This window comes from Microtus pennsylvanicus, chromosome 2 (assembly GCF_037038515.1).
Source record: "Microtus pennsylvanicus isolate mMicPen1 chromosome 2, mMicPen1.hap1, whole genome shotgun sequence".
Lineage (NCBI taxonomy): Eukaryota > Metazoa > Chordata > Mammalia > Rodentia > Cricetidae > Microtus > Microtus pennsylvanicus.
In genome coordinates this window covers 84,192,200-84,206,293 of record NC_134580.1, presented here as the reverse complement: position 1 = coordinate 84,206,293, position 14,094 = coordinate 84,192,200, and the positions used below count along the sequence as shown (strand labels likewise).

The 14,094-nt window shown below is 49.0% G+C and overlaps 1 protein-coding gene across 2 annotated transcripts; it reads left to right on the top strand.

The window, feature by feature from the left end:
- The first annotated feature begins 278 nt into the window (after positions 1 to 278).
- Rcn1 (reticulocalbin 1) lies at positions 279 to 13,300 on the top strand. Of its 2 annotated transcripts, XM_075961636.1 has the most exons (7): positions 279 to 391; positions 600 to 1,114; positions 5,347 to 5,540; positions 6,427 to 6,605; positions 8,256 to 8,316; positions 11,337 to 11,536; positions 12,445 to 13,300. In XM_075961636.1, the coding sequence occupies exons 2-7, from the start codon at positions 879 to 881 to the stop codon at positions 12,550 to 12,552; spliced, it is 978 nt and encodes a 325-aa protein (XP_075817751.1). In that variant the 5' UTR covers positions 279 to 391; positions 600 to 878; the 3' UTR covers positions 12,553 to 13,300. The 2 variants fall into 2 exon arrangements, with proteins under 2 accessions (XP_075817751.1, XP_075817752.1); XM_075961637.1 differs by lacking the exon at positions 279 to 391 and having other exon boundaries at positions 583 to 1,114.
- Positions 13,301 to 14,094: the final 794 nt, after the last annotated feature.

Here is a 14,094-nt window from a genome sequence, read left to right as displayed (position 1 = left end):
ACATTTAAACTCAATTACTGAGCTGGGGCCGGATCTATGTTAAGTATTTAATGGCCACTACATATAGGACAGCCCATGTAGAGAACATTTCTGTCATTCAGAAACTTATTTAATACAGACCATCTCTGGTTGGTATCATTACTTCAGATTTAATATACTGATAGGATTTAACTCATGTAGTGACTTGGCAACATTCAGAAACGAAAAGTCTTATAATCTGGTATCTTTCTAGAAGCCTTTCTTCCTCTCTCCCCTATAACAGGAACTAGAAAAGACTTCTCCTTTCACACGGGTCCCCTCCCACGATCCAGCCTTATCTCTTGGACATTGAGATTGCCTCCACCCTAACCTAGGGGACCACGCCCATTCTGACCTCCTTCCAGACTCTTGTGTAAGTAACCACACTGCAAACTATGTTAACTGGAGTTGAATTGGACTTAAGTGCCCATCTCTGGGCAAGCCTGGGGTTGAGGTTAGGGCTCTCAGCTGGAAGCTGACAAGGGAGCACAGCTACTCTAAGCCGGAGATAGAGCTAACACACCGAACATCTGTTGCTTTTTTTTTTTCTTTAAACAAAGAACTTCTTTCCGGTCTTGCAGAGAGCCCTCCAGTCCGCAGCCCCCTTCGTCTGGGCCCGCCTCTCGCAACGAGATCGCGGGGAGGGGCCGAGGCGAAACCCGAGCCCGACGCCCACCACCCGGCCTGGCGACGTGGCTCGGCGGCCCCGGCCTCCCCCGCCAGCGCCGCGGCCAATGGGCGCGTGAGTGGGGCGGCCCGAGCCTCTCCGCGCCAGCCGGGCGCGCCCCTTGCTGGGGAGGGAACAGCAGCGGTGGTGCTGCGAACCCCTACTGCCCCGCCACCATCCTCTGCTCGCGACCATGGCGCGCTGTGGCCGCCTGGGACTCGCCCTGGGGCTGCTGCTGGCACTGGCGCTGACGCTGCGGGCCAAGCCCACGGTGCGCAAGGAGCGCGTGGTGCGGCCCGACTCGGAGCTGGGCGAGCGGCCGGCCGAGGACAACCAGAGCTTCCAGTACGATCACGAGGCCTTCCTGGGCAAAGAGGACTCCAAGACCTTCGATCAGCTCAGCCCGGAGGAGAGCAAGGAGAGGCTGGGGTGAGACCGCGGCCCGGGCCACACAGGGGATCACGGAGGGGCCCACGGCAACCCCAGGGGGAGCCACGCGGGACCTCCGGAGCAAAGCGAAAGCGAAATCATGGCAATTGGTCACACCGCCGGAGCCGGAGGCAGGCTGGGCTGCACAAAGTTGCCAGCGGGTGCCCAGACCTCGGGTGGAGGTCGCCGCCACGCCCCGGCCGGGATAGCTTCCCACGGGGAGGCGAGAACGTGGCAGCGGCCGCGGGAGCCGGGAGCATGAGGGCCCGCCCCCTCCTCTAGGTTGCATCAGAAGAGACGGGCGTGAGTGAGCCAGAGTTTGTTGGCTGTGGCCTTTTAGTACCCGAGTTCTTTCCCACAGTGTTAGCCCCAGAGGCGCTTGAGACTTGCTAAAAGTGTCTCACGAACTAACAGAAATGGGTAAGAGATGGATGAGGGGGGCAGTCGATGGAGACGCTTATTCCTTGGCCTGTCTGGGTCGTGGCGATGTTCTTGTCGTCTGACCAGTTATTCCAGAAATCTCATGTAGAGACTTAGAAATCATATTTCTAAAGGGTTAATAGGAGCTAGTACATGGGGAGGAGGCACAGAGATGGAAACTGATTTCTTGGGCTCTGCTTCCAGCATTATGGGTGAGGCGTTCAGTTTTTTTGGAAACTGGTTGTCAGGGGCAAAAGAAACTACCAGTGGCATTGTGAGCTTAGCTTGGAATCTAGAAATAAAGCTGGGCAACATCTCAGTACTCCCTCCCCTGGCCCCCAGGAGACACTTGGACATTGTGCATTTATCTGAAAGCCTTTCAGAGGGACGAGTAGTGAAGACCTGGTGAATTCAGGTGGGGAGGGATACAGCAATCCTGCCTGTGGGCCCCTACAGCTTCCAGAACCTGGCTCCTGGGGGTGGAGGATCAGGGTGTTCTGTTACCATTGAAAAGAACACAGCCAGCTCTGTACTACAGAAAGGCTAGGGTGCTCAGTGGAACAGGAGAAACGAAGCCTATTATGTAGGTGCAACACCAGCCTGTTGTGATAAAAAAGACCTTTGAACCTCAAAGTCACCTCCAAACATTATCTTTGTTTGACAGGGAAGTACTTCTCTTCTTGCTTGGGACATAACAATAAGGGCCATTGATAAGTCCCTCTGTTGCCTGCTTGGAGGTCCTGGAGACTGATTTATTCTGGGGCCCTGACTGCAGCCATTCTGCATTCTCTTGGGAAGGAGGGGAGTCAGGAACTGGAAACCCTAAGCACAGGCCCTCCGGCACCATTGAGTTTCTTCATTGGGTGGTAGTTTAAGTGGCAGATGGAAGTGTCGATGGAGTTCCTCTGGGCTTGATCCTTGTGTGGAGACCTCAATTTTGCTCTTTTATTCGTGTGGCCGGCATTGCAGTGGCTACTTTGGTTGACATCCGGCAGGTACAATGATGAGTCCTCGTGCTCTAGGTCTCGGGGTGCTGGCCATCCCATGTGAGGACACACCAGTCTTTTGAGGGTTGCTGTGTGGGTGATAAAGTAAAACCTGCATCACCGTGGGTTTATCCGGGGCTCCTGGGACTTCAGGTTGGAGGGAGGTGCTTGGGTCTTGCAGGCGGCTTAACTGGTCAAAGGAAGACTGGTATATCGTAACAGAAAGGTGTTCCTGAAGCGAGAGCCAACTTGTTTATTAGGGGTTGGAACTTTTTGTGAGGCAGGGGGAGTGCTGGACCTGGCAAAGGCAGAGGAAGGAAATGGAAGATAGAAGAGGAGGGGAAATTAAGGGCAGAGGAAAGGACCACGAGGAGGTAGAGATGTTAATTGTGTGTTGGACAGGATGTCCTAATTCCCAAACATTGTTGGGAAAGCCAGGCTGGCAGTAGAGTGGAGAGTGTAACCAACCATGGCAGACAGGGAGCCCTAGGCAGAGGCTCGGTGAGGGTCGTCTGGGTGTTAGGGCAGGAAAGATGCAGACACCTGTGGCACACTTGCCGTGACCCAGCATTGAGGAAGGATCCAAGAAAATAATAGCTGGGTCCCTGGCCTGAGCCCCTTCCAGTCTAAGGTGGTGTGGGCCAGAATTGGGCTAGCTCTTTTAGAAATGACAGGTCTAGCTTGGGGCTAAGTGATGAATTTCCTCTCTGTCTTCTGCCTCAACAGCCCCCCCTCCAGGTCTAGGCTGCTGAGGGAGGAGCGTGGCTAGCTCCAGGAAACTTAGTGTCTATCACTTGACCATCTATTGGAGACATGTCATCATTAAGATCTCTGGAGGGTTGCGAAGTGAAGCCACAGGCAGCATACAGTCTCAACAGTTTCCTACAGTCTTAGAAAAACGTGAATTACTTTCCGAAGTGGGGAGTGATTCCACCTGTCCACCAGTCTCTGGTTTCTCTGGGCTCCTGGACAGCAGCAGGCGGGGGAACTCCTTTGGCCCTAAGCCTTTCCCGGAGGCTTGACTCACTCCACATTTTTGCTGAGAGTTGGAATATTCCTTCCGTGCATGACCTACATTGTTGACCTGAGTGAGGAAAGGCCGCCCTTCTCTTTGTTCCTCAGGCTTTTCTTGTCACTTGGGTGTTTCCGCTTACCCTGGGGAAAGTGAGGCCCAGAGACTCGCTGGCTTGAAAGGCAGGATGAAGATCTATCTCAGTGTTCTGACCTAAGCATTCAGAGTCTATCTACATTCTATTTCCTTCCTTGGGATCTTCCTCTTGCGACCTTTCTCAAGGGAGGTCAAGATGACTCCTATAACTCCAGGCAACAGTTTTAGAGTCCTTGCTGGGCATTGGGCTGGGTATATTGCCTGGATGATAATTGATGGAAACTAAATGCTATTCTTTCCTCAAAGGGGGGTTTCCTGGGTTTCATGACACTGAGCCTTTGCTGGCCTAGGGTTCTGCTTCTCAGTGGTGTTGGGTAACCAATGGGCAGTGTTTTCGGTGTGGCCTGGGGTTGGAGCAGTGCCTGCCTGTGCAGCATTGAAGGAATTCTGCTGTGTCTGGCTGAGTCTTCCCCAGGGAAGCCTGAATATGCGTGGGATTTGTGCTTGAAGGGACACTTAAGTTGTTAATAATGGCCACAAGTTCCAGAGGAAGGAGCTGGGCTCCTTGGGTTCGGGTAGGAGATGTTGACCTTGTTTATGCATGCCACTCACCACCCTTCCCCTCCCTTTCCCAATAAAAGCTATGAGTTACAGACCGAACTATATTTATAAAAAACTAAGGAATTCAGTTCCCATTTTTAATTAATCAGTATTAACTGTTAATCAGAACTGCTATTGACAAGAAAATTTATCGCTGGAGTTGATAGAGTTCTAGCCCCAAAGAAAGAAACTGAGTTTCTTTCTGGCTTGCATGACCTCATCCCAGGTGTTGGAATAATAACATCGGCCTGTGGATGTTCAGTTTCCCCACCGATGTCTCTCCTAGCTGGCTGAAACTCAGCTATGGACAGATGGGGGAGTCTCCAGCCTGCCTTTTGCCCTGAACTAGTGTTTAGGATACCCCAGTAGAGTCTAGTTGCAAAACCCTGAGACCCAGGTCATGATAGAGCTGGAAACCCAAGAGGGCACAGTGGTCTGTCTCCTCTGTGCTGAGTTCCTTTGGCTGCCAGAGGGCCAGGTTTCTGTAAGAGGTCGCTTTATCCGACAAGACTGGTCATCTTGGGCTTCTTATGTTTCAAATCCTTGAGTCCGAGCTGGTAGGATTGAAAACACAGCTCCCTCATCCTTCGATTAACATAGAATTTCCTGTTGTTGCGTTGCACCCCAAGTTGTAAAGATTACGTGATCACCCAGTTATACTAGCTGTGTGCTCTTGGAAACGTCATCCCACTTCTCTGGGCCTTGGTTTCCATTAAAGTAAGTGAATTGGACTGCATTGGGGAACACAGTACGTTCCATCTTCCAGGTCATTCTCCATCAGTTGGTAGTGGAAGTCTCCAAAGTCCTGAGCTGAGAATTCTGAGTCATATCTGGGTTTCAGGATCTTGAGGCATGATCCATGAGTGAAATCTGCCCCTGACCCTGGTTCTGGGGAGGAGAAGGCATATCATCCTTGGTAAGGATCGAACTATAAGACCCTTCGATCGTAGGACCATCGGATTACTGATGGGCTGAATCTATATGAGGAGTTTATAACATTTAAGACTGGAAATTGCTTATTTTGCTGGACCGAGACCGTACAAGCCTTGAGTATGGTCTTGAGGGATGTTTTTGTTTGATGTTATTATCATTGTTACTGTTATTATTTTGAACTACAGGAAAATTGTTGATCGAATTGACAGCGATGGAGATGGCTTAGTCACCACTGAGGAGCTGAAAGTTTGGATCAAACGGGTACAGAAAAGATACATCTATGATAATGTCGCTAAAGTCTGGAAGGATTATGATAGGGACAAAGACGAAAAGATCTCCTGGGAAGAATACAAGCAGGCTACCTATGGCTACTACCTAGGTAAGGCATGCCACCTTGGAGATTGCACAGTAGGGGACAAGCTCACAGGAGACTCTGTCCTCCTGGCTACCCCCTTTCAGCCAGATGTCACAACCTTCAAAGTAAAACCTGTTGTGTAACATCCTCCTCCGCCTACTAAGAATGTACCAAGCTGCTTCCTTTGACTGACATAGGGGAAGGTGTGTTGGGTCATGGCCCTACTTGAACTGAGTTCTCAAGATAAAGAGAAAAAAGAAGGAAAACCTGTTCGCTTTTGGCAGTTTCAAATTGCTGACGAAGTTGGGCAGTAAGGATAATGCATGCCTGAACCATCATCAGAAGGGGGCTTTGGAAACCTGGGCTTTGAAGAATGGGTTTCAAGTTGGAGAGATGGACAGACCGTGGGAATGGTGGCAGAGTTGGAGGGGCGGAGGCACAGAAATGCATGCATGGGGGCGGGGCTTGGGTTAGTAGAGTAGACTAGGGGTGTGGTGTGGAATCTCCAGGTGCCTGGGAGAAAGGAAGACAATCAGAGCCAGATTCAGCGAGCTTGGAAGGCAGCAGAGGCACTTAACCGAGATATTCTAGAACACACGGGGGGGGGGGGGTCCTCATATGTTCTGGATCAGAAAGTGATATGGTGAATGCAGAAATCTGTAAATAGAGGTCTGAAATTATGTGGTTTAAACCCCCTGCTCTTCAGCGTTTGCTGGGAAGCCCCTCGTGGGCAGTAAGGCTGTGGTTATGGGGTGACTTGGAGGGAGAGGAGGTGCCAAGGGTGTTTTGAATAGAGATATTTTAAAGAAGCCTGTGGGTGGGTCAGGATCTTTTGTGTGTGAAGAATGAGTGATCTGGAACAAAAGGTCTTTCCTAACAAAGGTTGACCAATGCTGTGCACACCCTGCAGGAAACCCCGCTGAGTTCCAGGACAGCTCTGACCACCACACCTTCAAAAAGATGCTGCCCCGGGACGAGAGAAGGTTTAAGGCCTCAGACCTCGATGGCGACCTGACAGCCACGCGGGAGGAGTTCACTGCCTTTCTGCACCCAGAGGAGTTTGAACACATGAAGGAAATTGTAGTTTTGGTGAGAACAGTGAAAATGCAGACTGGGCAAGGACCAGGGAGAAAACTCTCCCCTCACCTTGTCCCTTTTTCCCAAAGGGAGACTCAGGGGTTCAGCCTGCTGGGAATTGGGGAAGGACTGAAGCTGAGTATGTCAAGTCGCTGCCCAGGGAGTAGTCAGGACAAGCTAGCTGCTGTAGCAAATACCCCAGCTGAAACCATTTAACACAACGCAAGCGTGTTTGTGTTAGCACAACGTCCAGTAAGTGCATTAAGGCTAGTCCCAGGCATTTCCCCTCTCGACACTGGAAGGCACCCAGGCTGCATGTCTTCATTCTGCCATCTTACAGCTTCAGGGTCATCCGGGGAACAGCCAAGGGGCAGAGCTGGACAGAGACAGACTGTAGCCCCCCTTAGATATGCAGAGAATGGGAGACTCTATTTAGACATGGACTCAAAAAGGGCCAATGGGCTAGTGAGCAGCTAGCTGGACTCTGCTCATGTATTTTGTTGTTGGATTTTCTTTCTTTTTCTTTAAGAAAGGATCCTTTCTTATTTATTTATTTATTTATTTATTTATTTATTTTTGTGGGTTGGTTGGTTTTTCAGCTTGACAGGAATAGAAACCTTCTGGAACCTAAGGTGAACTTGGAAAAGCTTCTACTTCCAGCAGGGGCCTCTAGAGGAGACGGCTCAGATGCCAGGCTTAAAAAAGGGTTGGTGCTTGTCAGGCCTCTGAGTGCCATTGCTTTCCATAGTGTCCCATTGGGTACCATGTGTCTTCATTTTTCCTGACATTTAAATAAATGCCACCACCTATTCCCTGGACAGGGTCGGTTCCAACTGCTGGGAAGCCATTGGTGAATGTAAATGACTTTGTTCATAAACAGCCCTGAGTATCTGAGATATCCAACCCATGTCAGTGTCTACTCTTGCCTCATGACTGCCCTGACCCCAAGGGCTGGGCAGTGAGTGGTCCAAGGATCATTTTTCTTTGTTACCCAACATCCATTTAGTAATAACTAAAGTTCCAGTGGAGATGGAATTTGCCACAGGGGAATTGTTTACCTTCTAGGAAGATGGTGTTCTGGACTGAAGCAGTGTTCTTTGACTAGGATGTCCTCGAGTTACTCTACCCAATGGACTGTAAATTCATTTAGTTACTGATGCTGAGCTGGGCGGGAACAACTAAAAGTCAAGTGTAACTAATTAGAGTAGAATACTTTCATAAATCAATTATGCCTCTCATGTTTAATTCTCTACTCTCTGACACCAGCTGAGTGTTCTTAGATCTTAGCTATGGAATCTATTTTTATGGTCCCTCTAATAGGTGTGTCTTCTGCTGGACTCTCACACACTCCTAGGGGCAATGTCTGGTGATAGATATTGGTTGGTCTGGCAGGGCTTCTTGAGAGCATCAGAGCTCGGTTGGGTTTATAGACACCTTCTCCTTTGAAGAAAGGGTTCTGCTCTTGAAACTGTGGAGAGATACATGGGGATGGATATCAGCCATCACCTGTTTTATATTGTAATGGGCTTCCCTGGGAGCTAAGAGAACGAGTCATGAGTCACCAAGTGTTCAGCCATAAAAGCCAGGCAAAGAGGACATTAGGAGTCTCGGACTTGCTTAAAACACATGGCCATCTTGTGTTGTTTGCCCATTGCTTCCTAGGAAACGCTGGAGGACATTGACAAGAACGGGGATGGTTTTGTGGACCAGGACGAGTACATTGGTGAGTGTGTAGGCTGCAGTGGCTCAGCTGTCCACACCGGGCACACTCTTCCCCACCCACTCCCACTAGAGACAGCCCTTCAGCCTTGTTTGTTGGCTTAGCCCAGTTGGTGCTAATTTTCCCCCAGGAGAGAAGAACCAAGAGGGCAGTCAGCAGCCAGTACCCCAGGGCTCAGGGGTGCTCTTTGTCACACTGCCTTGGAAGTGGGACTGGAGAGCCACAGATGTACAGAGAGACTAAAGTCGATGGGAGGAGAAGACTAAAATTAGACGTAAGTCAGCCAGCTTAGGAGCTCAGGCTGGGCGAGCCTGCCCCAGAGCCACAGACAGGCCCTTGTCAGGGAGGCAGACCTTTCTGTGGTGTGCACAGTTGTCTCTTGTTAGGCCCACTCATCCTCTGGTGTTCTGTCATTTGCCTGGGAATCCCATGGTTGACATTTTCTTATTGAGAAACATAAGGGAGAATTGCCTGGCTGAAACTCATATCCCAGTAGCCAGTAGTCGACAAACACAAATCTACAGCCTACATGGAAATTTCCATATGATTCCCCACCACCCACACCACTGGCTTACGTTTCCAGCCTCAGGCTGCCATCTTGTAAGAGCCCTTCTTTTCCTGTCTGTAGTGAACACTGGGGGGAAATCACTTGACTGCGTCCTGGCTTCTGGGAAGGGATGGGAAACTTTGTGTGAATGTATTTTAACAGATGCAGTTGTCTTTAAATTAGAATACTGAGCCCAGGTTGCCTCGTTGTCTGGTTTGTGGTTATATGATTTTGTCCCCACACATAAGGACAAGCATTTTTGGTGATGGCAAGCATAGCTTCTGCTCACTGGGAAAAGTCATACATGGCCCTAGAACCAAACACTTCCTGTCAGTCGTGGAGAATGGCCAGCTAGCCCTCTGCCTCGGTAATTAAAGTCTTTGTACAATAATAATGCTAATGGTGACCTCATCAGTGCAAGCGCTGGAGTGGAGCCTTCCTTTTAAGAGGCCCATCAGGGAGGGGAGATTCAGAGCCTCCCACCTGTCACCATGACAGCAGTGAGTGAGTTAAACAAAGAGAAAGGCTCCCTGATAAAAACAATCAATGTGGTACTTTTGACTCACAGTGTACTCTCTTTATGGTCCTCCTGAACTCTGCATTGAATTGGTGAGTGGCTTTGACCAAAAGAAACATTTCATCGTGTACACTGTACAGAGAGGGGAGGAATGTATTATTCATGAGAATCAAATTTCAGCAGTGAGAAAGACTTTATGTACGAACTTGTCAGGTTAGGGACCTGATTTCTAGGGTGTTCTTGCCGTAGCCAAGCCAAGGACTTGTTAGGATGGCGTACTGGAAAGGGCTGTGGGGTTCGGAGTCCTGGCTTTCCCACCCACTGATTGTGTGACTTTGAGAGAGTTCAGGAATTCCTGTCTGCCTCAGTCTTCTCATCTGTTACCTGAGGACAAACAGCACCCATTCCTGCAGGGTAGAGTGAAGCTCAGAGCAGCTCATATGACAACCCCTTCTCAAAACCAGTGTGCAGGGGCGGCATTTGCTCAGTTAGCATAATGCTTCTGAGAAAACAGGAAGACCCGAGTTCAGATCTCTGGTTTCCACATAAAAAGTCAGAGTTGTGGCACATACCTGTAATCCCAGCGCTTGGAAGGCAGAGACTGCGGGACACTGAGGCTCAATGACCAGCCGGTCTCACCTGTCTCAAATTACCAGGTGAGATAATTGACACCTGACATAACTTTTGACCACCGCACACGTAGGGCACATGTACACACACAAATACACAAAATGTGCAAAAATCAGGCATGATTATTCGTTTTCTTTTCTTTTTGGTTTTTGAAGACAGGGTTTCTCTGTGCCTGATTGTTAAACAGTAGAGATCTGCCTGTGTCTGCCTCCTGAGTGCTGGGACTAAAGGCGTGGGGCTCCCTTGTGGCTCTTCCCTGCTTCCACCAAGTGCCTGCTTGAGCTGAGAACTGACTTTCCCTTTTGTTTAAACTTTATACAGAAAAACCTTTTTTCTATTTTGAAACATTATCATTTTTTTTCCCAAATGAAAATTTTACAACCAAAATCTTTTTTTTCTACACTGAAATTTTATCACAAAGAACTTTGTTTTTCTTCTGTATTGAAACTTTTTTCCATTTAAGGTTTCAAAACTGTATTTCCATCAAAGAGAAACCTGCCATGGGGTGTAAGCAGCCAATAACATCAGGGTACCAGAGCACCCCTTTAATCCCAGCACTTGGCAGGCAGAGGCAGGCAGTGTCTGAGAGTTCCAAGTACCCTGCTCTATATACAGCCTGGCTGTATCGTGAGACCCTGACTCAAAACAAACAAAAAGCAGCGCCTGAATGTTCCCCTCTCCTTTATCCTGGCATTTTATAAAATTGGGATAACGACTGATCTTATAGTAATTGTTAGAGGGCTGAGTGAAATAAGATCCCTTGATGAGGGAAGCTGTAGTAAAAATCGTAGAGGAGGGGACAGGGTTGGGAGCCTCCTGGGGTCCCCTGCAGCCTCCTGGGGTCCCCTGCGGCCTCCGGTTCAGACAAGCTGTGGGCTGCATCTTTACATCATTCTCATTTGTAAGGTGGGAGAAAGCAGCTACTTCAGAGGATATAAAGGAACTGAAATGAAAATGCATACAGGATGCTTCTAATGTGGACCGTGGAACGTGCCCAGTGTGTTTGCTTTCCCCATTATGGCGCCAGTTGGAATAGAGGTTCTCCCAGAAGTAGCCCTCTGGTCTGCATAAACATGATTTAGGGATTATTATCTCCATTTTACAAGCTTTGGGCTCAGACACTGAACTAAGAGACCCCGAGGCTCATTTCTGGCTTCTAACCAAGTCTTCCCTCGCACCTTGTGGTGTCTGTAGTATGTAGATCAGTGCTCCCCCCCCCCCAGCTCTGCACCTGCTGTGATCTATCTCTCTCCCTGGATGGTCACCTTTCCAAAAACTCAGGGGTCAAGTTTTTTGTCTTCTGTAACTGCTAACAACTTTGCCTTCTAGCGGACATGTTTTCCCACGAGGACAACGGCCCTGAGCCGGACTGGGTTTTGTCGGAACGGGAGCAGTTCAATGACTTCCGAGACCTGAACAAGGATGGGAAGCTGGACAAGGACGAGATTCGCCACTGGATCCTCCCGCAGGACTACGACCATGCTCAAGCCGAGGCCCGGCACCTGGTTTACGAGTCGGACAAAAACAAGGTAGCTTCCATGTTCAGAGCCATTGATTGGCAGGAAGCAGTTTGTTCAAGATTGGGGTTGTTTGCCTTGTTAGTGATAGCGTTGGCTCCATTTGGCCATGTGCCTGTACACGCCTGTTCATTACGCCTGTACTGTGATGGCTACTGTAGGCGTCATTATTGCTGGGCTGTAGACTAAATTACTAAGTCACCGCCTCTAGGGTGTGATGGTAAAGCATGAACATCTTTGATATAGTCGGCATGGATTTAAGAAATGAACCCAGTATGACCTGAGACAGGCTTACTCCTTCCTTCATCTAGGTTCAGATATTTATCAAACTTCCATGATATGCCTGGCATAGGGAGTCCATCCCATTGGAAGTCAGATGACTGTTTGCTTGCTCACCAGCAGGAGCTCTAAGGATTATCAGTATTTCCATATCCACTAATAGGTATCTAAGTCATTAGGGGCTGGGAATGTCCTGAGTCAGGCTCTGGGTTCCCTCCCGAGTACTGTAGTACTAATAATGTGTTAGAGTCCAAGCAAGGAGATAAGATTAAGACAAAACTCTTGCCTCATCTGACCCTGATGCTTGTCCCAAACACTGAGCTTTGCAGCCCTACGTGTTACACAGTGAGGCCGTGAAGGAGAAGTAGATCCCTCTGGCCTGTTCAGGAATGCCTGCATTGCGTGTAGAGTCTGTCTTCTTAATTCTTAGACGCCCACCTGAGGCACTGTAGCACGGCCTTCGGAGACAGCGAGAGTTCCTTCCAGCTTGGAGTTGTGTGGCAGTCGCGAGAGATACACCCACACGCTGGCTGCTAGCTATTAGTGCTGTTTGTAACACTGCAGATCCTTGAGGCAGAGTGGGCGGGATGCTAAGCGGTAGAGCTCCCAGCACCCCCTGACAGCTCTCTGTCTTCCCGCAGGATGAGAAGCTAACCAAGGAGGAGATTCTAGACAACTGGAACATGTTTGTGGGAAGCCAAGCGACCAATTACGGGGAAGACCTCACAAAAAATCACGATGAACTTTGAAAGGCGCTCATCCTGACGTGGCCGACCGTCAGGGGCATTCTTCAGGTGTTCGGGGTGGTGGCTGCAGTTGTCCGGTGTACAGCAGTTGTGTCCCTAAACAATGAGATTACACCTCAGATTGGGGTAAATGTTAGTTTTCATTCCATATTTACTGGAAAATAGCCGTCGCTGTTTATTCCAGTAGGCTCTTCCCTGAAGCACATGAAAATCTTGGCAACTGCAGTTCTCCGAGGGGATACATTGCTACGACATGACTTTCTAGTTTATGCTCCCCCCACCTCAGTTTAAAGGAACGGGGACGGGAATGTGAAAGGTGCTGTTACTGGGGAGGAGGCACACTGTACAGACTGTGTACTGACTGCTGTGTATTCGGACGATTAGAGTTGGGGCCTTTTAGCTGCCGCTGTTAAACAGTGGCGAAGGAAAATGCTGAAGGAGTACACGTTGTGTGGCCCTGGGTCAGCTAACCTTGGAGCAAGCATGGTATTTCAAAGCCTTTCTTTCTATCTTGAGCTGTTACTGTAAATGGCATATAAACTTTTGTGTGTTTTCTGTATGGGCCTGCTAGTGTGCACAGTGGCCCCACATCTTTGGTGTGTTTGTTTTTATACTAAGAAGCAATCAAAAAAGATAATGTGAACAAGACAGGAATTGAGAGACGGGGAAAAGATGAATGCCAGGAGTTTGAAAAACTGTATGACCGTAGTCAACACTTTAAATATACTTGAGAAATTGTTTTCCATGTTAACGAGTGGGTCTGGTTTTTGAAGTGGGGAATAGACATACCTTTCTCTCCTGGGTGTGAGGCTGTGGGGTCCAAGGGAATCCAGATACAGTGGCGTGCCTTGTTTGTTCCCGCACAGCTTATGCCAAGGAAACAGGACGAGGTGATAATCTAAGCCAATGACCAAACCATCTGGAGTAACCATTTACAGATGAAATTCTACCTCATAAACCGGGTGGATGGAGTAAAAGCTACCCTTGAGGATTTCCCCATGTGTCTCGTGCTGTTTGACTTCACAGAAAGTGTGGTTCCATTGTCCCTCTCAAATTAAACAATAAAAGGAGTACATGAATCAGACTGAAATCGATGAAGCTATCGATTCAAAATATATCTGCAGTTGCTGGTTTCATCACTGTATTTCTTGTTCTTCCCTACAGTTAGGCACTCAATGTCATTTTCACAGTAGGATCTTCCTGAGACAGGTTTTAACTGGAAAAGCCGGACCTCTCACTGTTGCCTGTGAGGCCTGCCTGACAGGATCCAGCCTTGCCTCCCTCTGAGAACTGGCCCTTTTCTCCTCTCCCCTCCCCCACATTTCTGCACCCTCCACTCCATCCTCCAGCCCCACTGACTTGGTTGTCCTCAGACACAATTCCGTGTTCCTAAAATTCCCTCCCCGGGTGTGGAATGAACAATGTCCTAATGAGGAACCAAAGTACAGTTCCACCAGAGTTCACCTGGGGAAGAAAAGAGCCTGCTGGACTTGTGTACAGAGCCTGGATGAAGGAGTGCTGACAGGAACGTGGATGATCCTAAAG